Raw genomic sequence first — 26,025 nt, forward strand, 5'->3', positions numbered from 1 at the left:
TATATATATATAAGAAATTATTAAGTATCAAAGCAAGAATGTGAATATTTTTAGGCAAGAATATTTTTTCATGATTTTTGGTGTGAATATCAAGTTATCATAAATTAAATTGTTTTATTATTTTGATTTTAATAGTTTCTAGCCTTTGCAATTTAGGATCATTCATAAAATTTTAGTTATAATTTGCTTTGTCTGTTTTTAGTTTTTAAAATAAAATTTTTTATTCCGATAACAAAATCATGCGAAGAATTTTTTTAGAAAATGTCTTGTTTTGCATGTACAGAAAAATTCAGCTGGATTAAAAAAGAGGTACCTGGTTTTCATTTCTGCTACATTTTCTAAATATGGTAAAATATGTAGAAAATTCAAGTTAAAAATTGAAGAATTTGTAAATTACTAAGAGAGTTGGTTTGCTTCTGGGAAATGCTGATTCATGTGATGATTTTAGTTAAATGAATTGTGCTGATTTACGACAAATTTTACAGTTGTTGTAAAGCGCAAACCTAATTTAAGTATTTGGCTTTGATGTGTTGAAATGTGTTTGGGCTTTAATTGATTTAACTTTAGCATTTGTCTATAATTTTGTTTCAGCTTGACTGTAAATACTGTCACAAAGCATTTTGTAAAGACTGCCTGAAAGATGTTTTTGGAAAGAATGTTTGTAATAAGTGTTTAAACATTCAAAACAACTCCAATAAGTAATTTTTTTTGTTACTGTTTTTGTTTTAAAAGTTAGTTATTTGAAAGTTATTACCTAAATATATTCATATGCAATAAATTGCTTGTGTTATTTATGAATGATTTTTGCTTTTTTTAAACAATTATTTGTTCGTGGATATTTGATTTCACTTTATAATTTCAATTTAACTAAATATTTTTATGAGTATCTGGTTTTGTTAATTATAGAATAATTATGGGTATTATAAACTAATTATATTCAATGATAAAACAATTTATCATTTTTAAAAAGATTGATTAGTTTGAGAAAACTCATAAGTTAAGTTGATACAAGAATCTGAATGATTAAAGTATTTTAATTTTAAGCTTATTGCAGTGGAAAGAAAATCCAAGCACATATGTTGGTCCTTCTATGAAAGTAGCTTGCAATAATGCACAGAATGCTGATACAGATTTTCATATTAAAATGCGACTTAACAAGTTAAAAGAACCAATTAAATCAAAAGATGGTGAAAAAAAAATGCTAGAAAGCTCTAGATTTGTATTTGTGGTTTTAACTTCTTTTTGAGCTTTATTTCTCTGATCTACTTATAAAACCAATAAACAAAACCTACATTTGATTTGATAGGATTTGCTTTTTTTTTTACTATTACCATGTATAGGTTCATCTGTAGAAGAGAAGTTTAGCAGTGTTTATGGACGAGATCCTCAATCTGCTTCATCTAAGGTAAAATTATCATTTTCAAAATTTCTGTCTTTAAAAATTTTGTAGTTTTTATTGTGTTTGTGTTTTTAACAGAATTTTCTATTTCGAGTAAAGAAAAGTGAATGTGAAGAAATAAAAGATTTATTGCAACAAGTTGAAGCAGAAGTGAGTATTGATGCTCAAACTCCAGTAGAGACAATTGATAGTAAAGTTATTGATATCGAGAATAGATTACGCAAATTGAAGGGGATTGATCCAGGTATAATAACATTAATGATATTAATAAGTTGTGATACATATACATATAAATATGATTTCATTTTTCTTTTAAATAGCACAAACGTTGGTTGAGGAATGTTTAGAAGATAAAGAAGAAACAGCAGAACAACTTATAAGAAAGGTATTTTATCAGAGAACAGTTTCTTATTAGGACATTTACAAAAGAAAATTTCATTCTCAGAATATTTTAAGTTACATGCTGTTTGCTTATATAAGCACTTTCTTTGTCTGTGTTACTTGTTTTAATGGACAAAAAAAAAATTCATAGGTGATTGCTGAAAGTTTGTTAGATGACAAAGTAACGCAGGCTGGTTTTGGCAAGTTACCAATCAAACTACTTTTTTCATTAGTTTTAATCTTGTTTTCTAATTTACTTAGTTTAAAAGTACACTTTTTTATTTCTCCTTTTTTTTTTTTTTTTTTTTCCTGTTTCTGATTTTGTATCATTAACTGTTTTATAAAGATCTTGTTTGAGAGAAGAAATTAAAATTTACTAGAAAACACTTTGTTGTATTGACAGGAAATATAATCACTGAAAAACCGATAACAATGGTAGGTTTACAAAATTTTTAAACAAAAAATTTCATAACTTCAAAATAACTTTAATTTTATACTACCCAAAAGTTTTTCGTTCATTTTACTAAAAGTGCGTAGTTTTTTTCGTTGATTTCGTCAAAATTTAATTAAAATTTTTTTTTTTTAAATACTTTATTTAACAAATTGCAATTTAGCCATCTAAAGCTGCAAGAGATGAGTTACCTTGGTGTATTATTTGCAATGAAGATGCTGTTGTTAGGTGTCGTGACTGTGATGATGACCTATACTGCAATAAATGCTTCCGGTAAATTAAATATGTAAACATAAGATTTTTAATGGGCAAGAAAGTGTTTTCCGAGTCCTGATGTGTTGAGAGTTTTGATGTGTTGAGAGTTTTGATGTGGACCCTGATGTGTTGAGAGTTTTTAGTTATTGAATAATAAAACATCAAATATATTGGTTGATGTTATAAAGTATTTATATATATATATATATATATATATATATATATATATATATATATATATATATATATATATATATATATATATATATATATATATATATATATATGTTACTCTATCATTTATTTAGAGAGGGGCATAAAGATTTCGATTTGAAATACCACAAGACTTCCCTTTTTAAAGAAATCGAAAATCATTGATTGTATTCTTGTTCTGTGTCTTCAGTTAGAATTTAATGTGTCTGTGTTGAAAACAAATTCGTGATAATTCTTTGCGCCAATGTTTCGCCACAGTTTATTTAATGCAAAAAATTATTTTGAAGACTTTTTTATACTTGAAGATGTGGAAGATAAATTTTGCTACGCATTTATTTGTGTTTAGTAAAAAAGATTTCTGTTGTTACAATTTGTTTTTATGATGTTTGTGATAAATGCTAATTAACTTATTCTGCTTAAGAGAAATAAAATCTTTTTTTTTCATTTGATTATCTAAAGCATGAAAACACAAAATAAAAATAGGCGCATAAATATATTGTTAATCGTTTTTAATAAATCAGAAATCTATCATTTAAAATGACAGGAAAGTGAAATAAGATTTTTAAAAGCTCTTCTAAGTATCTCTATGGAAAATTTAAATGTTTCTAGCTTTTCGATGTGAAAGTTGCTTTATATTTTCGAGTTGGCGATTTTTATTTGAGCTTGTATCTGTTTTATATATCAGTAGATAGTGTATACTATACACAAAGTTCTGGCATGTCTATTATAACTCAGGTAAAAAAGAACTTATGTACTTTCGACGATTTTTACTTTTTACTGTAAAGAATTTGTCATTAAACTATGATCTTTTACAACCATTTTGTTCTCTATACTTTAGATAGAGTTTCACGAAGAGAGGATAGAGCACTGCGAACGTCGCCTCGATGATATTCGAGTCATCCTAAGAAATAATAAAGATATTTCGAGTACAGATAGGTAAGGCTTTTTTTTTTTTGCTTCTGTTTTTGTATATGACATTTTGTTTTGCACATGGTATATTTATAGTTCTTATTTTGTAATATATATAGTTCTTATTTTGTAAATGATGTCTTGTTTTGCATGTGTTATATTACTTTGTTCTTATTTTATATATGACGTCTTGTTGTGCAACATGGTATATTATTTTGTTCTTATTTTGTGTTTAGAGATGCTTTTTATCTTGAAAGAGATCAGCTGACCTCAGCCATTTCTCAACACGGTTTGTTTGTATTTTTATCCCGTTTCCCAAGTTCCAAATTTGTTTTTTGTTTGTTTGTTTCTAAAATTTTGAAGAGTGGTATTGAACGATATTTTGAAATTCTCCAAGAATTCGACTTTTAGAAATCAATTTAAAATCCTTAAGACATGAGAATCGACGTTCGATGGCAGTGTCAGTTGCCGTGGTAACTATTATCGCTCTGCTTTACTTGCTTGCAATGAGTTGATGAAATTTTTTTCTGATGGTTAAAATATAATTCCGACAATTTGACTACCAGTATCTAATTCCAGATTTATCAACTATGCGCAACTATCGTTAATATACTAATGGCGATGATTGGTCTTTATACAAAGAAAACGTTTTTTTCAAAAAACTTTAAAAAACCTCAACTGGTTTTTTATTTATTACTTGAACTATTGCTGGAATAAAGTAATTTTTTATTTATGAAATAATTTGCCTAAATCGCTAATTGAAGTCGTTTTTTTTATATGTACTGGGCATAAGAGAGATTTATCCTGCTCCCAACGCTACCTTGAGGACAATCGGTTCTTGGTCGTATTTGATGAGGTTATGCTGGGATGTTGTTTCGTCTGCTTAGTTTATAACTAACCATCTATATGCTTGTCAAAATGTGGTTTCTTTATGACGTCCTTCGTGATAACGCAAGTTCAGGTATCTCTCTGAATCAATCAAAGCAGATATAGCAAATTACATTTTTTTAATGCATATTCATTTTTTTTTTTTTTTTTTTTTATAAAGATAGGATCAATAATTTAATAAGTAAATTCAAATATGATTTAGTTGTAAGAAAACAGACAGTTTGCATTATCTTTAAGTTAAGGGGGAAGAGGTATATTTACATACCAAGTTTATTCCAACTTAATTTGGGTTCATCACAAAAAAAAAAAAAAGTTTTTTTGAAAAAATGAAATTTTTTACTTTTAATTGCAAACAAACTATTATTTACAGCAACTTATTAAAAAAATTATAAAAAAAATAAAAGATATTGTTTAGTTTTTTTTTCCATAATGAAAAAAATAAACACATTTCGATGAAAAATCACAGTAAACCTCAAACCTAATAACTCGAGAAAACCTAGTTCATTTTTTATAAAGTTTATCAATTCTTCTCTATGCATATTGTATTAGAGAATGAGCGAAAAAAAATTGAATTAATGAAGATAATACTCGTTTTTTATTCATTTGTGTGAACATTTTATTTAAAAGTTGTAAATTTTTTCGATTTTATTTTGCCTTTTAGTAAAACAGTCATAAAAATACACAACAAGATAAAAAAAACTGCTTCGCTCTTTAGAGAACATTATTAGGAACATTTCCTGAAATTTTCAAGTAAAATGATCACTTTTTGGCTGAGTTATGTTTGAAGTGAATAAAAAAGAACAAAAATTCAAAGTGTCATAAAAACCGTTTTAAAAATTATCTTTAAAAAGCAGAATAGCTTTGTGTAACATCTGCTTGGTCTTCAATATCAATAAGTCCTTTTTTAATAGCTCTTATGGTTTTTCTGCGTTGTTGTTTTGCACAATCAGTGGATTTTTTGTCCAAAGTTTTAATTTTTGAACTATCTCTGCGACATGAAGGTTTAAAAAAAAGGTTGACTACATAAAATTCCATATTGGTTAAAGACCGAGTCTACTCCAAAAGATTCTTCATTAAACTCCAATATTGCTGAAGAAACACCAACTTCTAATATAGTTCTACTGACATAAATATTTTTTGGACATTTCCAAATTATATGATTCAGCGCTTCATTTGAATTTTGAGTTTGACCATGTAAACACTCATCAGATGACAATTCCACAGAACAGGGCGAAGTATTAGGTGGATCCACATTGGTAGATTTATATTTGGTTTATATGCAACACTTGGTTCCGATTTTTTGTACTCGCACTACCTGTTATGCAAAATTTATGGCGGTATTTATTATCATCAAACTCAGTGAAATCGTCAGGTTAGAATTATTCTGTTCTATCTCCCATTTTAAACGTTGGGAGAAAATGAATTGTTAATTTTACTAAGTAATGATCACTTTTAAAATACATTTTATTTTTAAACTTTTTTTTTCTAAATAGTTTCTTTAAACATAAGTTATTTTAAAAATAAGTTATTTTTTAAAAAAGTAATTCTAAAACTTTAAGTAATCTTTACTTATAGAAAAAAATCAAAAACTTTCTTTCAACGTTTAAAATGGAAGATAGAACAAAATAATTCTAACATGACGAAATGCCATAATATTGCCAAAATCGACTTTTTGGCAAAGATTCTGAAATTGAATTATAAGTTTTGCGCTGAATTGAAAACATATTCATACAGCGTGAAATATTTATTAATGATTCGTGTTCCCTGCCAATTTCTCGAAAAGCAGCCACAGCTCTAATATTTGTTTCAAATTTTGTTCGACCTTGAACTCTATTAATGTTAACACATTCATTGGATGTATACATTTCTTTATTATATTTGCATGCATTACAAGTCAAGCTTAACTTATGCACATATCCCATTCTAGATGAAAGCTGGTCAACTAAACTAAAATCATTTGAACTACACTCTGGACAATAGAAACAGTTCTTTAAAAATAACTTTAAGAGTTTAAAGTTTATAATAATATTGTAGTTCTCATTATCATAGCAAAAACTTGATCGCAATCTGGATTTAATTTTAGCTCCTCTAAGGCTATTGAATTGAGAAGTGTTATCCTTTTCAGAAAGTGAGTTTTTTTCTTTTTTTTTTTATAAAACAATTTGCGACGTTTCTTTCCTCGTGACAGATTCTTACTCTTTCCCATTTAAAAGCTTTAGAAACAAACTTTAAAACAATATGAAAATCACAGAGAATTATTTAAGTGACACAGAAACTTTACTCTAACAAGCACACTGTTAAACAACATTTTTATTTTAATATATCCCATAATGCAGTTTAAAATTAACTATATTTCACATAACAGATTCAAAAAAATAATTATAATTGCAAGACCTATAATTTTACCAATGAACTAGATAGGTTTGAGTTTATTCAAACGGTAACTAAGGAGTTGCTAAGGACTTATCTATTTATGCATCTAACTAAAGGTTAAATATCACAAAAAAGATAAAACAAAAAAGTAAAACCTTTTTCAAAAAAAAAAATATTTTTCTAAAAAAAAAATAATTTATTCACTTTTTTTTTTGTGATGAACCACCTTAATATTTTTTTTTTTTTTTAAGTAAAATCTACTGTTTGAAGCTTTATTTTACAGACTGTTATGTCATTAAAGAATTGATTGCTGGGTCATCTAAAACAAACAAAATTTTTCATACGACTTAAGCAAATTAAATTTCATTTGGTAACGAAATTTCAACAGCCAATTTTTTCAACAAACTTTTGTCCAACAAACCTAACATTGATAGGTCAAGATCAGGATTAAGACCAACTACGAAAATCTTTACTACTGTAATTTGGGCACAATTAATGTCACCAACTAGAAAGTAAGCGCTAACTGTTTGATAATATTAACCTTAGAAGCTACTCGTTTCATTGAAAAAAAAGCTAGGAAGCTATGAAGGCAAAACTACAAAGAGGAAAAACCGAAGACACTTAAATGGTACGAATGAAAAGATTGCGTACTTTGACAGTGACGTGGTGAGTAAATGCAGCAAGGCAATCAGAAAATAGATAAGATCCCACTAAGTACCGTTGGATTATATCAGGATCTGTCAGCATCCAGATTTAACCAGGTGGCTTTGTTGTAGTAAAGTTATCTCCTTCCGAACATTCGAGTATTCTTTGTTTAAATAATCTCTTTACTAATTGACTTTGGTGCATTGTAAGTGATCTCAAATATTTAGAGATTTTATACTTCCCTCAAAGAACTTACCGTCGAATCTTTTTTAACATGCTTGACAAAGAACAAATTGTTGTTTCAAAAAAAATTATTTTCTTAAGATTGTGTTTGGGATAAGAAACCTATAAAAATTTACTAAAAAAGGTGACTTTTTCATATTTTAAATACAATATATACATTTTAAGCAACATTTTTATGATAAGAAATAAAAACATATTTTTTTAAACTTATTACTATATACAGGAATAAAAGACTAAATATCTAATATCTTATACTAAATATAAAAAAAACAAAACACAAATTAACTATGTAATATAGGTTGCCGGTTAGCGAGAAAGTAACAAGATGTCTAACTCACTACATGAGCTCACAAACAGAACTTTTCGAGTTTGCATCTTTCGTATAAACAGGAGGATCACTTCTTGGAAAATTTGGAACTGGCTAAAAGTATATAAACTCTCATTATCTTTTTCTAGTCCAATACGAAAACACACTTTAATAGCTAATGAGATTCTATGTGTCCTTTTTTTGGTTTTGCAACACTAACCTAAAATCCTATATGTCTATATATTTATAGACATACCCACGTATATTTATAGGCGTACACACGTATATTTATAGGCGTACACACGTATATTTTCAAATATACATACTTGTATTTATCGATATATACGTATATTTATAGATATACACACGTATAATTATCAATATAAACACGTATATTTTTAATAAATAACTCAAGTCAACGTTACTTACATTAATGACACTTCTAATTTGAGCCTAAAAAAAATATTTCATTAAATGGGAAATAAATTTTAAAAAAATGCTTTGATAATCATTTCTCTAATTTAGGTTTTTAACGTTTTTGCCTTGTGAGTAAAAATTTATTGTTTCCATGTCTTTAGCAAAATGATTTGAATATTGGTTTATCTAGGATCAAAATTTAATAGCAAAAAACTAATTTAAAAATAAGTTGCCGTATGTATGTATGTATGTATGTATGTATGTATGTATGTATGTATGTATGTATGTATGTATGTATGTATGTATGTATGTATGTATGTATGTATGTATGTATGTATGTATGTATGTATGTATGTATGTATGTATGTATGTATGTATGTATGTATTTATGTATATAATAGCAAAAAATATATTTAAAAATAAGTTGCCGTATTTTGGCAAAGGATTTCAAATCAAACAGCAAACCTGCTGCATGCGAAGCAACTGTTCTTGAAGTGACAAAAGAATGTTGTAATTATCCTGAAGTTTGCTGTTTTGCTTGAATAAAAATACGTCTGTTTACATTAATGAATAAAAACACATCTGTTTACATTAATGAATAAAAACACATCTGTTTACATTGATGAATAAAAACACGTCTGATAATGCAAGTGCATTTTGTTACATTAAAAATATTCAATTTTGATTTTAGAATATCCAACTTATTACTAGTATGTTATTTTTATTGTTAATTTCTGGTATTTATATCATTACAGTAAAAGTATAATTTTTACAATATAATTATTACAATTAGTATAAAAATAAAAAAAAGGTATTTACTGCATAAAAATTCAAACATCAACTTACATTGTTAAGATCAGCCTTTAAACTCGAGATTTCGTCCTTTAACTCGTGTTCTCTTTTCTTAAAAAAATTTCTTAAATATTATATGTTTAATTTTAACTACAGTTTAATAATTTATTTAAAACATTTAAAAAAGTTGCGTTTGGAATTTTCAAGTACAAGCAGCAAAAAGAAAGAAATTAAATGTTCTATAATGTACAACATTAAATATTCTAAAACATACAACATTTTTAATAAACAACATTTTTAATGAACAATATTTTGATGTACAATACTTAAAAACTTAGATGAGAATCACTGAAAAATTTTTTAGAAAGTTAAGTAAAACGTAGTACTTTCTTAAACTTTTAAATGACACTCGAAATGATTACAAAAAGCTTTATGATATTTTAGGTATTTCCTTCAAATACCACTTGTTAAGAGATACAACAGGTGACGGTTTTGTAAAAAAAGATGCAACAACAGGTGTTTTGAAAATCTTTTGTCAAAATTGTTCTTGCAAAAATGATTTAGTACGATAAATGTTTTATTACCTTGGCTTCTTGTTCTTGTTTAATTGCAATTTCATCCCTTTCTTTCAATTGTTGCTCATGAAATTTTATCAGCTCTTTTTCACGCTGCAAAACATATTATTAAAATCTATATCATAAAGAAATATATTTATGGTTACAGCTAATAACCACAAAAAATAGAAAAAAGCCACAACTAATAGGAAATAATCATTCATTACAGAAAGTAACCAAAACATGCAGAAAGTAATCAAAAGTTACATAAGTAACCTTGAAATAAGTAACCTTGAAATGCAGCTAGTAATAACTGCAGTAAAACTTTTCTGTATTAAAAGCTATTATATTAATTTTAAGATATGTATACATTTATCTTTGTTATAGCTCTAAAGAGAAAAGCGATTACTTGCTCTTTTTCGAGCTTTATTTTATTTAATTCTTCTGTAAGTTTTTCTTCTGAAATTCGATGATGTCGCAGCTTTTCTTCCTAAAATCAAATAATATTTGAAATTTGTGTCAAACTTTAAAGAAAACTTTTTAAAGTTATAAGCAAGTGTAATTGGTGTTTCAACAATTACTTCAAAGCTATATTTATTTACCTCTTTTCTTCTCCTTTCACTATCTTCAGTATCGCTTGTAGGTTGAGCTCCATCATTTCCTCTAGAAAACATACAACCTTTAACATAAAAAGTTCAAAAACAAAAATTATGTAAAGAGAATTTCAACATTAGTTTAATTTCTAATAAACATCTTCAAAAATTATTTCAAAGAAACTATATTAACAATTTTAACTAAAAACGTTTAAAAATCAAACTAAAAACATTTTGATTGTAAAGAGTTTAGTTAAAACTTAAAAAAATCAAGTCGATTTTTTTTCTCACTGGTATAAAAACATCACTTACCTGAGTTTTACTGATGTTTTCACGCCTAATTTTGTTTTTTTCCTATTAAAAAAAAATTGGATTTTTAATTTTTTTTTATTAAAAAATAGGGAAACAAACTGAGCAAAATACTTATTACTGTTAAATATTATGAAAGTTTGAAATATTTTCCTATAAACTTACGCAGGGAGAAATTGCTCTTTTTGCTTTGGTCTATATAGAATACGAAAACTTACAAATTGTAACAATTTTCATAAAAAAAAAGAAATAAAAGTAGAAATAATAAGTAAATCTGACCTTATTTTAGTTGTTGGCAGATTTTTGATTTTTGACTTTAAACTGTTTTTTAACGGAAAATAATTTATGTTAAATTAAATTTATTTAAGCTAAATAGAATTTTTTTACATCTAAATAAATAAACAATTCAAGCTATTAATACAATATACAGATATTATGAATATAACAAACAATATTATTATTGCTACATTAAAATATAATACTGCTTTAATTAATATTGGGATGACTTAAAATCATGATTTACATCATAAACTATTTTATCTTTTCAGCAATTTTCACCTCATTTTGATTTTAATTGTGACATAACTAAGTTGCTTAATTTTGTGATCAAAGAATATAGCAGATTCATTAACAAGAAGTTAATAAATAACCATAATCACAATTAATTGAATTTATTATCAAATTAGGAACAATTTTAAATCATTTTTGACCAAAATAATTTGATTTAAAAATTTTTTAATGAATTTTTCTGATACCACTTATAATATGCAATTATTTTTCGAAAAAATGAAATAAACTTACTCAACATTTCTGGTAAATTGTGGTGAAGAAATCTGCAAAAATAAAAATTTTTAATGTTAGTTTATAACTTTTTATCTAATTAAAATAAAATAAATTACTTTAACAACTTATTCAAACTTGATATTTAATAGAAATTTATTTACATCATCAAACGATTCACATATACTTTCAACAGGAGTATATTCTACAAAAGCAGAACTTTTAGCTGCTACATTGTGCTTACGTTGATGATCAGGTGAGGAAGAAAATGGAATTGTTTGCAATTTTGTAAGCCCATCTACCTGATTAAAGAATGTCAATTTAAAATCATAATAGTAACAATTTATATAATCTTGAGCTGTTTCAGATGAAACAAAAAATTGATAACTTTGATTGTGTATCAACAAACCTTTTGATACACAATTATTCAAATCTCAAAATTTATTTTCAGTACAAGTCATCTTTATTCATCAGACTAAACAATTACTGCTTTAATTAAGCAAAAGATACCTTTTCATTTATATCAGAAATTTTCTTTGTTTCTGATAAAAAGGATTCCTTTATATTGGTTAATGTTCCTTGGCGTTGAATTTTCGGAATTAAGTTAAAATTTGGGTCTTTACTGTTACTGATACTGTTTCTTCTTTTTGACATTATAGAGATGGAGCGAATAAGTGGAGTTTTTTCCTTTGAAAGTTTTTCTTTGGATTCTTCCATTTGTTCTATATCAGAAGGTAATAAAGGGTCTTTGGCAGATGTGAGGGTTGTATTTGATAATGGAATACCATCTTGTAATTCTCTTCTTAACCAAGTTGGCACCTTGAAAAATGAGCAACTTACACTCTAAAATTATTTGTTTGCAGCTTTGTTTTCACATCACTCATTAAAATACTGAATTATCTCATTACAAATAAAAAAAAAAAGGAAAAAAATTTTTTTCAAAAAATTAAAAAAAAAAGGTTTTTTTACTTCTTCCTTTTCTGAAATGCTTTCTTCATTTGTTTTGTCAGAGATGCTAAAATGAAAAAAAAAATTTACTGCAAAAACTGCATTAATAGAGAAAATTAAATAAACATTAGCACAAAAAATCATATTAATATTAGCACAAACAGTTGTATAAAGATTATTACAAAAACTATATAAATTCACAAAAAAGCAGAGCAACACTGGTCAACAAAAATTTACCCCTAAGTAATTTTGTAGTGCTAATTTCAGAAAAAAATATTTTTAAAGCCATCATAGTTTTTGCATTTTTGAAACTTCCGACATTACTTATAATGAGTATTTTTAACTAAATTTTAAAACTTTTAGATTTTTAAATAGAAATGATTATTTTTTTTTTATTCTAATATCTGGTAATGTTGCTCTATTGGTATGATGCCTTAATGAAAGCTCTGGCAAATCATTAGATAAAACTAATTTTAATTCATTCAATCATACTTTCATTGTCTTTAACTAAATAGGAAAAGTAATCTCTGATAAAGTCTTTAGATTCTCATCAAGTTAATGTTATTCCAAATGGAGTCACTCAAATTTGTAAAGCATGTTTCACAAACTAAAAAGTCTGTTTCTTATTGAGGTCTCCTAACTTTAACTTAAAGTAAAAATAACAAAGCGTATCAGTAACATTTCTTTAAAACATTCTTTAAAACATACCTTTGGTGTTTTAGCAATGTTTCTCAAAATAAAAGTTATCAGAATCATTCAAACACCTATCATGAGAAATCGTATCTTATATTGTTTTACTGTATTTTTTTTTTTTTTTTTTCAAATCAAAAACAAAGCATGTGTCTGAAAAGACTAAATGAAGCTTAAAAGTTGATTCACTTAACAAATTACTTCTATAAATGATGCTTAAGTCATAAATCATTCATTAAGACACTGTTCTTTACTCTCTTTTTCATTTAGTCTCTTTTCAAGAGGTGCCAAGAAGGACCTCAAAAATACTGCAATAATGTTAAAATATCTCAAATGAAAAGAATTTCTTTTTTTGTGTAATTAACAACCTTTATAGTAGCTAACCTAAATAAAGATGAGTTTTCTGTATTTTTCTTCATTGCAGCAGCAGTTTTAGGAGGAGGAGCATTTGTTTCAAATTGGATTAAAATATGGTACTGTGATGAATAAATGTTTCTCAAAACAACAGGAAACTCTTCATCTTCATAACCTTGATTTAAAAAAAATAAAGAACTTATGTTAAGAATACTTTGATTAATGATTAGATAGATAAAAATAAATATCAATTAAATTATAAATATCAAAAGAAAAATCCTTTTTCTTCAAAACAGTAATAAAAAAGGTGTGAGATTTGTGATTTGAAAGGCGTTTACAAAATAATTCCTTTTTGTATCAATCATAAAATCCACTTCTGTTTTATTATTGTTCTGAAGAAATTTTAAACAGTTGAACTTAACTAAATGATCATTTGAATATAATTAAATAAAAATTTGAATGCCAATTAAATATATCAAGTTTTTTTTTAATGTTCTCTTTTTTAATATCATTATTTTTTAACTTTTTTACTTCATAAAATGAATATTACTTTTATTCTGATTATAACAAAATCAACTAGAGTTTATAACAAAATCTACCAGAAAGTTTTTGCAATTATAAAATTGCTCTAAATTCCTATTTTTAAAAAACTTGCACGAAAATTTTTTATTTGAGTCAAAAAATGAGAAAATTTTTTTAAAAAAAATATGTAAAAGTCTTCAATTAAAAGGTTTGAAAGCTTTAGCTCATTATTGATCATACTTCTTGGGTGCAACTGCACTCTTAAGAAAAAATATTTTTTGCATAATAACATGTTACCATCAATGCCACTTATTGATTCAATGCTGAAAACAACACATGGTGTGGGGAATGTGTCTCCCTGTTTGTTGGTTAAATTCAAAGTTTGTGAAAGAGATCCTTTTAAAATATCCCCAAAATACTTCATGCAAGAATCATCCATTTCATTGAGTCTTTCTGATGATATGCCTAAATACAAAACAAATCAAAAAATTTCAAATACTTTTTTTAGAGTTAGAAAAGAAAATCATTATAAGTGACCAAAATGATTTAACAAACCACAAGTATTAGATAACTTTTGAACAGATTCATTTGCAGAAGATCGTCGTAATGAGTTTGGTTCTGATGTGTTTGATTTTGCTGAGTTACGCAAAGCTTCACTTTCTTCTCGTGTACTATGTATAAGAATAGAATAACTTTCAAACATAAAATAGTAATTGTTAAACATGATATTATTGATGATGATGATGATGATGATGATGATGATGATGATGATGATGATGATGATGATGATAATGATGATGACGATGATGATGATAATGATGATGATGATGATGATGATTTTTAAAACCAAAATAACAAGTAATGTCTGTAAAAAGTGAACCTAAAGTTTTGGTCACAATCTTCATTCATTGACAAATTTCTTTTTCGGGGAAATTTGGATTGAGATTCAGATAGCATCTTACTTTTTCTTCTTTTTTGTGGCTTTGTTCCCCAAAAATAAATTAAATTTAATGGATGTTCTTTTAAATGAGTATGAATACCTGCCATACTGAAACTGGAGCCACAAGCAATAGTCTAAAAGTAAAAAAATATTATGAAAACATTTTTCATAAAAATACTTTAAAACTGTGATTAAATATCACAGCAGAAAATGCGGATAAAAATGTGAAGTAAATCTCATTGAAGCAAAAACTTACTGTAACAACAACTTCTTCTAATCCTTTAACATTTCCCAGTAACTCGCGTGGTTTTAAATTTCCACACCCAAGTTGTCCAAGCTCATTTTCACCATTTGTGTAAACTTTTCCATCCACACTCATCATAGTGCAGTGTCTAGTCCCAAATTGCATTCTGGATATTTGGTATTTACAAGAGTATTTAACTAATGTTGGAACTTTAACTTTTTCCACAATGTTCTAAAACAATATAAAAATAGTTTTTAGACTTTCGGCTGACATTTATTATTTTTTTTAGTTTGTATAAAAATGATTCAACAAATAAAAAAAGATAAGTCAGAATCTGGATTGAAAATCAATATAGGATCTATTTACATTTAACCTAATGCTGTATATAGATTGATTAAGAATAAGATCAGAATGTTCTTGAGGATTGTTTGAAGTTTAAATTTGGCTTAATATTTGAGTAATATTCATAAAATTAGATTATCTTGTCAATGACTTTTGAGAATTGCAAGCATTATTTTTACCTTACTTGACTTAGAACGAAACTGATAGAGAAAACCCTGTCTTGGATTCAATCCCAACTTATTTCCTTGATTACTAAAAAGAATAAAATTTTGAAATGAACAACAGGTGTATGATGTGAATGAAGTTGTTTTATAAATAGTTAAGAAAATTATTTTAAAAAAATTCTTAAGTATAAATTTTTTGCTAATGAAAACAAAGAAAATCAATTTAAAAAATCAGATTAAAAACTTATAATTTATAATTAAAAGAACCTTCCACATGCAAACAAATTTCCTGCATCACTTATGAAGACAGTTCCATTATTAGAGCACTGGACATTTTGAATGAAAACTTTCTCATTGCCAAATGAAACCAGTTTAGGAACACAGCTAAAGAAAAAAACAAAACAATGACAACAATTTTTAAAATAAATCTTTTATAATTTTACAAATTAACTTTTCTTTTAATTAAAAAGATCATTTTTTTAAAATATAAGTTCTCTTATGTTATATTAAACTATAAAACAACATAAATATAATTCCTATTGATCTTTTAAAAGAAATCAGTAGATTCAATCTTTCATAATTGAAAATAAAGTTTGGTAAGCCAAAAATACAACTGAGAGAGATAATAAAAATCTTATTCTGGTCGTTAAAAAAGCTGTATGCAGAAATAGCTTTTAACAACAACCACTAAAAGCTATGTATAAAATTTGATTACCTGCAAATGATCTGCAGGAAAAAAAAAAGCATGCAAATGACATGCAACAAAAGTCACTGATTTCTGCAAAAAACTGAAAAACATTAAAATGGAAAAGTTTCATATCATTTGGATTGTTGATAGAAAAAAAAGCTGTTGTGGAATAATAAATCAAAATTCATGATGTTAAGGTCTGATTGCATTATGTTAAATATCCATCATTTTAAAAATTTAATTCAAAAAATAAAATGCTAGTGAGGCATGGAAGAGTAATTGTGATAGTGTGAAGATGTTTCTGTTAAGATTCCCTCAGAAACATAATTAAAGAAATTATGCTGCTTCATGGAAAAGAAAAAATGATAAGAGGGTGTATACAACAGCAGGAATATGATCTGAAATACCCAGTTACATAAGTTTTTTGAATTTGAATTCTCAAAAAACTAATAAACAAACCTATTTTGTTTAACATAGTTATAGATGCTTGGGAAAAGATTGACATAAATGTGTTTTTCAATCTTGTTGACTTAATGCCCCATCATCTATCAAATGTTGTTAATCACATCATTATTAAGTGTTGTTAATAACATCACCTATCAAGTCTTATTAACCACATCACTATCAAGTATTATTAATTCAAAAGGCTATCAAACAATACATAAAGTTTTGTTTTAAGAAACATTTTTTTTTTAAGAAACAATAATCTTTCGGTTGCCTACTATTCTTTATTTTTATTATTATTATTTTTTGATAATTTTCAAACCAAAACTATTAATTTTGACACCTGCAATAATTTCTGCAAATCAGATGACTTGGAAAAATATTATCAAGCATTTATGAATTTTTATACTATTGTGAGGAAGCTAAATTAAATTGAAAATGTAAACAAGATGCTTTTTGTAACTATTTAACCACTCAAACCAATTATCAATTCTTGGTGCACTAACAAGCAATAATAATAACAAATAAAATTTTGTACTGAAACAAAAATACCCATATTTTAGAATTAAGTCAGTGCAAACATTAGACAGAAATCTAAAGCATCCTCACACACCCAATTTTACAAACTAATCATAAGTAATCATAAGAAGGCGCCTCACACTATTTGTAAACTTTTAGCCACTACTGTTGTATATTTTGCATTTATTTAATCATTATACTATTCAAAAATAACAATTTACTGATAAGTAATTGTATATATATTTTTTTCACACTAATCAATTTAATTTAAATTTAATTCCAATAAAATTTCATTAAGTTGTATACAATAATCAACTCATTGGAGGAAGAGGGGGAATTTGTTGGAGGGCAAATATCATTGATATATGTCAACATTCTTGATAATAAACATACTCTTGTTCAATTCAAAAGGTTTTTATAAAAATTTTATTTTTAAAAACATTATTTATTGTTTTTCTATGGGGTGTAAACAGATGTGATTTCAACAGAGTGTAAACAGAGTTCTTATAAACAGATCTCACATGTTTTCTTCAGTTCCATGACCAGTTCTTCCATCTAAACCACATCCCCAGGTATAAACTTTTCCATCTGTTGTTGTTACAGCTACATGATTAGCACCAGCTACTAAAGATGCAATATCTAATGTCATCAGCTCATCAACAAGTTTTGGACTATTTATATTTAACCAATCACCGTGTCCAAGGCAACCAAATCCACCATGACCACAAGTAAGAACAAGTCCATTGTCAGTTAAAAACACAGTAAAATAATTACCACAAGCAACACTAAATAAATTAAATGCAACATAAGTTAAATGCAACAAACAACACTAAAAAAAAAATGCTGATAATATTTAGACTAAACTAGACAATCAATATATGAAAGTTTTATTCTAACCTAATTATAGATTTTCCACGTAAAAACTCAATTTCTGCTGGCTGACTGCGAGGTTCATTATCTCCAACACCTAATTGACCAAATGAGTTGTCTCCCCAAGTAAAAATACCACGTTCTGTACTTATGACTGCAAGGTGACCAATACCAACAGAAACCTCAAAAAAAAAAGTTTTAGTAATATCATATTTTTTAAAAATAAGTTTTAGCAACTTAAATTCACAATTACAGACTATTAGTTTGAACCATATTATATCCAAACTAAGTTTATAAATCAAAAGAATAATAGAAGTAGATAATCAAAAAGAGAAACACACAGGTTCATAGGGCTACTCTGCTGATTTCATATTATTTTATAGTACTTCGTCTTAAAGTAAAATTCAAAACAATTGATTTAATTACCTCAGTAATTTGGATTTTACTCGGGAGGCCCTTCACTAAGAATAATTGCATTGTTGAAATATCACAGTAGTAAAGAAGTGATCTGCAAAAAAAAACGTTTATTCAAAAATGAGAATAAATGAAAGTTTTATTCTGTCATATCAGGCTTCATTTTGGTACAATGAGTAACAAAAGTATTTTTTATTTTTTTCTAGTTTTAAAACTTTTAAGTCGACTTCCTTAACAAAGTTTTTTCAGATATTTGATGAAAAATAAAATAAATATTCTCAAGCAAATGTTGAATATTATAAAGAATAGTATAATCAAGTATTCTGAAAGAACCATTAAAAGTAACAGAAGAATTCATGAATAAAACTACTAAAATATTTAAGTTGACATGTAGTAGTAATAAACATTGTAATAACAACAATAAAAACAACCTTGTCTTTATTGAGTTAAAAGATAATTCTTCAGCTGGATCAGAGAGTTCAGCATATTTTTTGAGCAACTAAAATTACAGTATCAGCATTAAAAAAAAATCAAATATTGAATATATCTATATATATGCCAACTTGGTATATAAGTGGACCACTTATAATATAATTAGAGTGTCAGAGTATAATTGAAAAAGTCTGTTTTATCATGGAATTTTAAAATTTTCATAATGTATTCAAGTTTTTAATGTGTAAAATAATAAATAAAATTTTTGAATGTATATGTTAATTGTGTATATAGGCCAAGGTCATTATTTTTAAGTTTTGACTAATACATCTGTAATAAATAAACAAAAATAAAAATAGGACAATGCTTCTTACTTCAGGAAGTCTATTAAATAAAATATCCTCTGCAGTTGGTCTTGAATTGGGAGTCTTTTTTAAAAGATCATGCACCTAAATGTGAATTAAAACAACAATATAATAAAAGATAAAAGAAAAAAGAAGTTTAAATCTGATGCAAACAATATTATACAATATAAACTCACAAGCATTCGAAATTCTGGAGAGTAAGTTTCTTTAATGGGAGCAAATGTTCCCTAGATAATATATATTTAAATATGCAGTAATAATACAACTAAAAAAAAAAAAATTAATTTCCTTAATTACTATCATAATTGATTTAATCTTGTAGTAATGTTAAAACCAATTAATTTTTTTTTTACATCAGTGGGGTAAAAAGTTTTAAAAAACTAAATTTAAAAAGCTAAATACTACAATAATTAGTAATATTTACTGTTTAGAGTGTTCAGAGTCTGTAAATTTCATTTTAACTACTTACTGTTACAATTTTTGTAATTAGGGCAGGAAGATTTGTACCATCAAATGTTTTTGTTAAATTGGCCATTTCATACAAAATACAGCCTAAAGCCCATATATCACTCTTTTTATCATATGCAAGACCCTCACACTAAAAAAAAGAAAACAGTTTTTTAAGAAATATTTTTTTTTAGTTTAAAATCTGAACACCAACTATATATGCAAGTAACAAATTAACTGTTATAAATAACTGAAAGGTCATAAAAAACACAAAATAAAAATAAGGTTTAAATACAGTATCTGAATTTTACTTTAGAACAAAAAAAAATTACAGTATTTTCAAAAAATTAAACAAATCAATTACCATTTCTGGTGATATGTAATATGGAGTACCAACCACTGTAAAATTACCCATACTGTGGGTGTTCATTATCTTTGCAATTCCAAAATCACCAAGTTTTACTTTACCTTCTTTAGTTAAAAAAATATTCTGTGTCTTCAAGTCTCTATAATAAAGATTTATATTAAAAACATAAATTGTATAATTTACACTATTTAATTTAGAAATTAAAGAGCAAAACTATCTTTACATCAACAGCATTATATATTCATAAAAATTAAATACAAGACAAATTTCTTTTACCTGTGCAATATACAATGATCATGACAATATTTTATAGCAGAAACCATCTGTGAAAAAATTATAAGAATATCTCGTTCATCTAAATCAAGTTCCTGCTTGCTAAGGTAATCAGCTAGTGTTCTAGAGAAGTTGTTTGAGTGTTAAAGTTAAAAATAGGAACATTAACATTAATGAAGACAACACCAGTTTAACTAAAAAAAAAAATTCCTAGTTAAAGCAGTTTCATTTAGAAAAAATACCCTCCGTCTGCATATTCCATTTCAATCCATAATGTACCATCTTCATCAAAACTGTCATAATAGCTAATGATATTGGGATGACTTAGCATACCCAAGACCTTCACCTGAAAGAAAGTAAGAAAAATATAAATATGAACAAGTTTCAAATATTATACTTTTGAAAAATTAGCATAAATTAGCTTTTGGTTGTTTTAAACTTCAGAATTGCTTTAAAACCTGAGAGAGATATTGTTACCTCATTCATAGCTGCATTGCGTTCAATTGCATTCAATTCAAGAAGAGAAATCTCTTTCAATACCACCAAAGAATCGTCATCTTTTTTACGATATAAAACAGCAGTTCCATATGCACCTAGAGAATGCTGTAGTTTTTTAAAGCACTTATACAACTTCCTTAATTCCATATAATAATAAAAAAAAAAACTGAAAAAAATTAAATCGATTAACAGATAACCTCATCTAAGTACAAATCCTGTTATCCATAATAATACTAGAAGCATTATGGAAATTGAAAACAGATATTTTAGTCTTCTATTCTGTTTTATTTTACATTTATTTTAAAATTTAAACAACTAGACATAATTGACTCCCTTATAAGCACCAGTGAATTTCATTTAACATTCTTAATTAATAAAACTTAAACAAATGCCGGACATTTCTTAAACTTTTGGAACAAATTGATTGAATTTACTTTTTGTTCCACATTTTTTTCAATAAAATTTGAATTTAATTATGCATCATCATTGAAATAAAATAATACAGCATATTTTTTGTTATAACATATAACTTAATGATATGACAAATAATATATATTAGGCCACTTTATTTCCAGTAATATCTTTAAAGACTACTAAATTGGGTTAAATAAATGTATGGGTTAAATAATCTTGATGCATTTAACTTCCTTTCATTTAAATAAAAAAATTAGTTGCCTTTTTTGTGCAAAAATGTCTAAAAATCTAATTTAGCCAAATAAAGATGCACCTGAACAGGGAAAAGCTACTTGCTAACATTGTTAGAATGTGCAGAAAAAACACCACAGTACTCAACTTCTATTTTGGATATAAATCTTAAATAAAAACATCCAGTTATTAAGAAACAGTTTGAGGCAAACAAAAAGAGACACATCATTAAAGAAAGTATGTCCTGGAACTATATGAAAAAAAAAAAAAAGCAACCACTGATGATTTCAGCAAAGATATTTCTACTCTGAAAGATGTAGTTTTCACTAATAAAATGTGGACCAGCAAAAATATTGTCTCTTACAGTGCTTCAACCTGATCTTAAAACACTTTCAGCTTAACTTATTCCTTCAATCAATCATCTCAGGAGTCAATCTTTACAGTTATGCTACTGTTCAACTTTGCAACTACAAAAATTTTGATTAAACTGTAAAAAAAAAAGTCTGGAAAAAGCAAACTTCTCAATCTGAAAGTTAAAGTTGTTCTCATCAAAGACTAAATTAAGTGTGTCAATGAAATAGAGAACCAAGTTGAGGAAGTTGACTCCATTCTTGACTCACCACCTTCAAATCAAGTTTGTATTGATTTTTCTGTATAATTCTATTACTCAGATTAAACCTGATGTAAGACAAATGAGAATTTTGAAATTGATATAGAAAAATTAAGCCACTGATCCTATACAGTGATGCAAGCACCTATCCAAAGTTGACTTCATCTTTCAGGAAAATGTTTGCAATTTCTGAATCATCAGGATCATCTTTAGAGCTGGCCAAATTGTTACTTTGACCAGATCAAATCTCAATCTACAATTTTTGAGAAGCTGGTATTTACAGTTCAAATAATCCACAAAATTTAAAAATACCAAAACACTTCAAAAATACAAAAAATACAACTGCCATTTTGTAGTAATTGTAATTTTAATTTTAAAATAAGTAAATGTTGAAAAAAATATTCTAACTGCTTATATTTATTTTGTTTCTTTTCAAATGTAATACTAATCTTAGTATTTAGTAATATTTATTAAATTTCATAAACCATAGTTCAATAGCCTTCTGTAAAACTGGTAAAAATAATGGCAGAAGATGAATATTAATTAATTTTTAGTCATTGAAGTTTAGCAAATAATAATTTTTGCTACTTGGTTGAGTACAAATTTAACCCCAAGATGAATATTTGAAGTTAAAATTTGGTATTCAATTTTCAAAAACACTATTTTCCAATGTTTACTCCCTCCTATATACATAAAGAGTATTTTTAAAAAATTTCAAATATCTTAAAGTAAATATAACATCCTCTTCTCATTTATCAATTCTTAATTTAATTCAAAATTTAAATTACTTATAATTAAAAAAAAAAAACTCAAAGAATCTTTTCACCTCTTCCTAGAATCCGAATTTTCTCATAATTACTAATTTGATTTCCTGATCCTGACCAACTTCGTAACTTTGCAGAACTAAAATAAATATCCCCAGCATTTGCTCTAAAATAAAATACAAGTAATAAATATACACACACATTAATATATTTATATTTATTACAAATATATACATATATATGTATATATATACATAAATATATAAATATGTATGTATGTATGTATATAGATATGCATACATATACATATATAAATGTATGTATATATATGCTTATATATATATATGCTTATATATGTATATATATATATACACACACATAGATATATACATAGATATATACATAGATATAAAAAAGAAATACTTTAAAGTAAAAATTTGTCATGCTAAAAAAAATCTGTACTTGTTGCCATCCTCGCCAAAAATATCCTTATTTGCAGTTATTGGAAGCTGAAAGTTAAACATACTAATACAAATTTAACCTTATTAAAACTTTTAAGTATATTTACTGAAACTTTTTTTTTATGCTTACAATTAAAATATTGTAAAACACTGTAAACTTAATAAAAATTTATGAACTTTAAGAGAAAATTAAGAAAATTTCAATTCATTAAGAAAGTGAAATAAAATAACTTTTTTTTTCAAGTTCTTATTTTCTTACATCCTTTCTTAGTAACAACCAAACAACAACAAAAAATAAATGATTTTATGATTATACCCTAATATAATCCTGAAGTTCATGAATGACTTGCTGACCTTCTGATGTTGAATGCAATGATGTAGCCAAAAAATCAAAATGAGAGTTTGGATTTGTTCTATCAATGGAAACATCGACCAGTTTAGTAAAAAACTGTTTGATTTCTGCATCTTCATGAAAAGTTTTTAATGAAAGTACCTTTAATGAAAGTAAACAAAAACCATCTTTTTTAGGTCCTTAAACATATGCAAAAAAGGCTACAATAACATAATACAATATACATTTTTCTTGTATACCATAGAAACATGTAAACTAAAAACGATTTTAAAGTATAACCTTATCTTGACATATTACAAGACTTCCTGGGTTTCCATGGGAAAGCATAGCCACACTTATCATTTTATCACCATTTAAAAGGTCTTCAACATTCTCCAAAATATTTGAAAAACTAGCATCATTTCTATAGCGTAAGATGGCAACATTGTTTTTAAGTGCCTTTACCAAAATACCATATTGGCGTATTTTCCATGAAACAATTACTAAGCGATTGAAATGGTCTTTAGTACCTTTTTCTTGCTTATTGAAAGTAATCACAGACTCTTCTGTTGGCTGTTCAAGAGCAGTGGATAGAAAGCTTTCTCTATCAGAATCAGATGAAAGTGAGTCTACAATATTTTCTTTATCACAGCAATTGTCAACATACTCTGACTCAACACCATAAAGATTAATTGTCAGATCATCATTCATAATGTAAAGCTAACAAATATTAAAATATACAATAACAAAATTCTGAGTAAACAAATGCCAGATAATGCTATGATATAACTAAAGCTCAACATCTTAGTTCATGTTTTTATATACTTTAAAAATAAAAATCCTTACATAAAAAGATGCAATATGGGTGTATATGCATGTGTATATATATATATATATATATATATATATATATATATATATATATATATATATATATATATATATATATATATATATATATATATATATATATATATATATATATATATATATATATATATATATATATATATATATTACCTGCTGCAAGTATCTTCAGTTTATTTAAGTCATTTCTTCTTCTAAATAACTTGCCACAAGGCTGTATGAAACAAAGCTTTAGCTAGAAAAAAGTTTTTATTAGCTAGAAGATTTAATAGTAACTAAATGTTTATTTCAGTTTATAATATTTCTGCAAAATATTTACATACATACATACATACATACATACATACATACATACATACATACATACATACATACATACATACATACATACATACATACATACATACATACATACATACATACATACATACATACATACATACATACATACATACATACATACATACATACATACATACATACATACATACATACATACATATACTTAATCATATACTTTTACCAATATTTATTTAGACATTTATATTTTTAACATGTAAATAGAAAATATAGTTTTGACACATGTAAATTGATGAATTTTTAGACCACGTTGTTAAATAAAATTAAATTATATATGACTTCCATAACTCTTAGGTTTAGCAACACTGTCACATTGAATTTTCCATGATAAATTTTTTATACTAATAAATATTTTATCATTTACATTTACATAAATATAAACCTTTTTTTAAATAAAAGATGATATAATTGTTAATGAAAGTATTTTTACTACCCATTAATATATGATAAGTTTTGAAGTCAAATTTATGTATGTATGTATGTATGTATGTATGTATGTATGTATGTATGTATGTATGTATGTATGTATGTATGTATGTATGTATGTATGTATGTATGTATGTATGTATGTATGTATGCATGTATGTAAACACATACACATACACAAACACACACACACACACACACACACACACACACACATACACACACACACACACACACACACACACACACACACACACATTTAGTTTGTTGTTTACTCAGATAGGTAGTTCTGAATAAGATAAGAATGGCAAGATGTAAGAGAGAAGATGCCTAATATACCTTCTATTAATTTACCTCTTTCACCATAAAATGGGTTTTCTATTAAGTTCTGCTAATAACAAAAATTATGAAGGAGGTATTTCTGATAATTGAATTTGGGTAATCGCGACAATTTTGAATCGGAAATAATTTTGTTTACTTTTTACCGTCTACCATTTTGCTTGTTCTGTAAATTAGCAATGCCTTCTTTCC

At 26.1% G+C, this 26,025-nt stretch overlaps 3 protein-coding genes across 12 annotated transcripts; 2 read left to right on the forward strand and 1 right to left on the reverse strand.

Moving 5' to 3' along the window:
* The first annotated feature begins 160 nt into the window (after nt 1-160).
* LOC145183081 (abscission/NoCut checkpoint regulator-like) lies at nt 161-3,069 on the forward strand. 6 transcript variants are annotated; one of them, XR_016452141.1, is made up of 10 exons: nt 161-309; nt 592-698; nt 1,045-1,187; nt 1,341-1,405; nt 1,478-1,549; nt 1,720-1,784; nt 1,932-1,980; nt 2,127-2,215; nt 2,395-2,504; nt 2,795-3,069. XR_016452141.1 is itself a non-coding variant. In XM_090086217.1 (10 exons), the coding sequence occupies exons 1-10, from the start codon at nt 262-264 to the stop codon at nt 2,862-2,864; spliced, it is 855 nt and encodes a 284-aa protein (XP_089942343.1). In that variant the 5' UTR covers nt 162-261; the 3' UTR covers nt 2,865-3,069. The 6 variants fall into 6 exon arrangements, 2 of the variants coding, with proteins under 2 accessions (XP_089942343.1, XP_089942344.1); XR_016452140.1 differs by having other exon boundaries at nt 2,184-2,215; XR_016452142.1 differs by having other exon boundaries at nt 1,499-1,549; nt 2,184-2,215.
* A 172-nt stretch (nt 3,070-3,241) lies between these two features.
* Nucleotides 3,242-4,366, forward strand: LOC149889820 (coiled-coil domain-containing protein 167-like). Its single transcript, XM_090086219.1, has 4 exons — nt 3,242-3,434; nt 3,538-3,635; nt 3,845-3,897; nt 4,020-4,366. The coding sequence occupies exons 1-4, from the start codon at nt 3,417-3,419 to the stop codon at nt 4,121-4,123; spliced, it is 273 nt and encodes a 90-aa protein (XP_089942345.1). The 5' UTR covers nt 3,242-3,416; the 3' UTR covers nt 4,124-4,366.
* Nucleotides 4,367-5,505: 1,139 nt separating this feature from the next.
* LOC145183235 (uncharacterized) lies at nt 5,506-26,011 on the reverse strand. 5 transcript variants are annotated; one of them, XM_090086213.1, is made up of 38 exons: nt 25,849-26,011; nt 24,862-24,943; nt 24,142-24,561; nt 23,827-24,003; nt 23,512-23,558; nt 23,112-23,215; nt 21,010-21,125; nt 20,775-20,878; nt 20,536-20,655; nt 20,257-20,398; nt 19,915-20,043; nt 19,622-19,672; nt 19,455-19,529; nt 19,080-19,147; nt 18,661-18,742; nt 18,262-18,416; nt 17,886-18,149; nt 15,981-16,097; nt 15,729-15,801; nt 15,220-15,438; nt 14,904-15,097; nt 14,579-14,694; nt 14,321-14,488; nt 13,532-13,676; nt 12,479-12,524; nt 12,020-12,328; nt 11,674-11,811; nt 11,531-11,562; nt 11,009-11,050; nt 10,895-10,924; nt 10,733-10,774; nt 10,430-10,490; nt 10,237-10,317; nt 9,858-9,941; nt 9,328-9,384; nt 8,947-9,018; nt 8,494-8,517; nt 5,506-5,811 (listed from the first exon to the last, which is right to left on the reverse strand). In XM_090086213.1, the coding sequence occupies exons 3-38, from the start codon at nt 24,550-24,552 to the stop codon at nt 5,770-5,772; spliced, it is 4,137 nt and encodes a 1,378-aa protein (XP_089942339.1). In that variant the 5' UTR covers nt 24,553-24,561; nt 24,862-24,943; nt 25,849-26,011; the 3' UTR covers nt 5,506-5,769. The 5 variants fall into 5 exon arrangements, 3 of the variants coding, with proteins under 3 accessions (XP_089942339.1, XP_089942337.1, XP_089942338.1); XM_090086211.1 differs by lacking the exon at nt 5,506-5,811 and adding an exon at nt 7,811-8,178; XM_090086212.1 differs by lacking the exon at nt 5,506-5,811 and adding an exon at nt 7,811-8,178 and having other exon boundaries at nt 25,834-25,943.
* Between the last annotated feature and the right edge of the window lie 14 nt (nt 26,012-26,025).

The sequence above is a fragment of the Hydra viridissima genome, unplaced genomic scaffold (assembly GCF_058129835.1).
Source record: "Hydra viridissima isolate aposymbiotic clone 2 unplaced genomic scaffold, HvirCarnegie_v1 scaffold_4, whole genome shotgun sequence".
Taxonomy (NCBI): domain Eukaryota; kingdom Metazoa; phylum Cnidaria; class Hydrozoa; order Anthoathecata; family Hydridae; genus Hydra; species Hydra viridissima.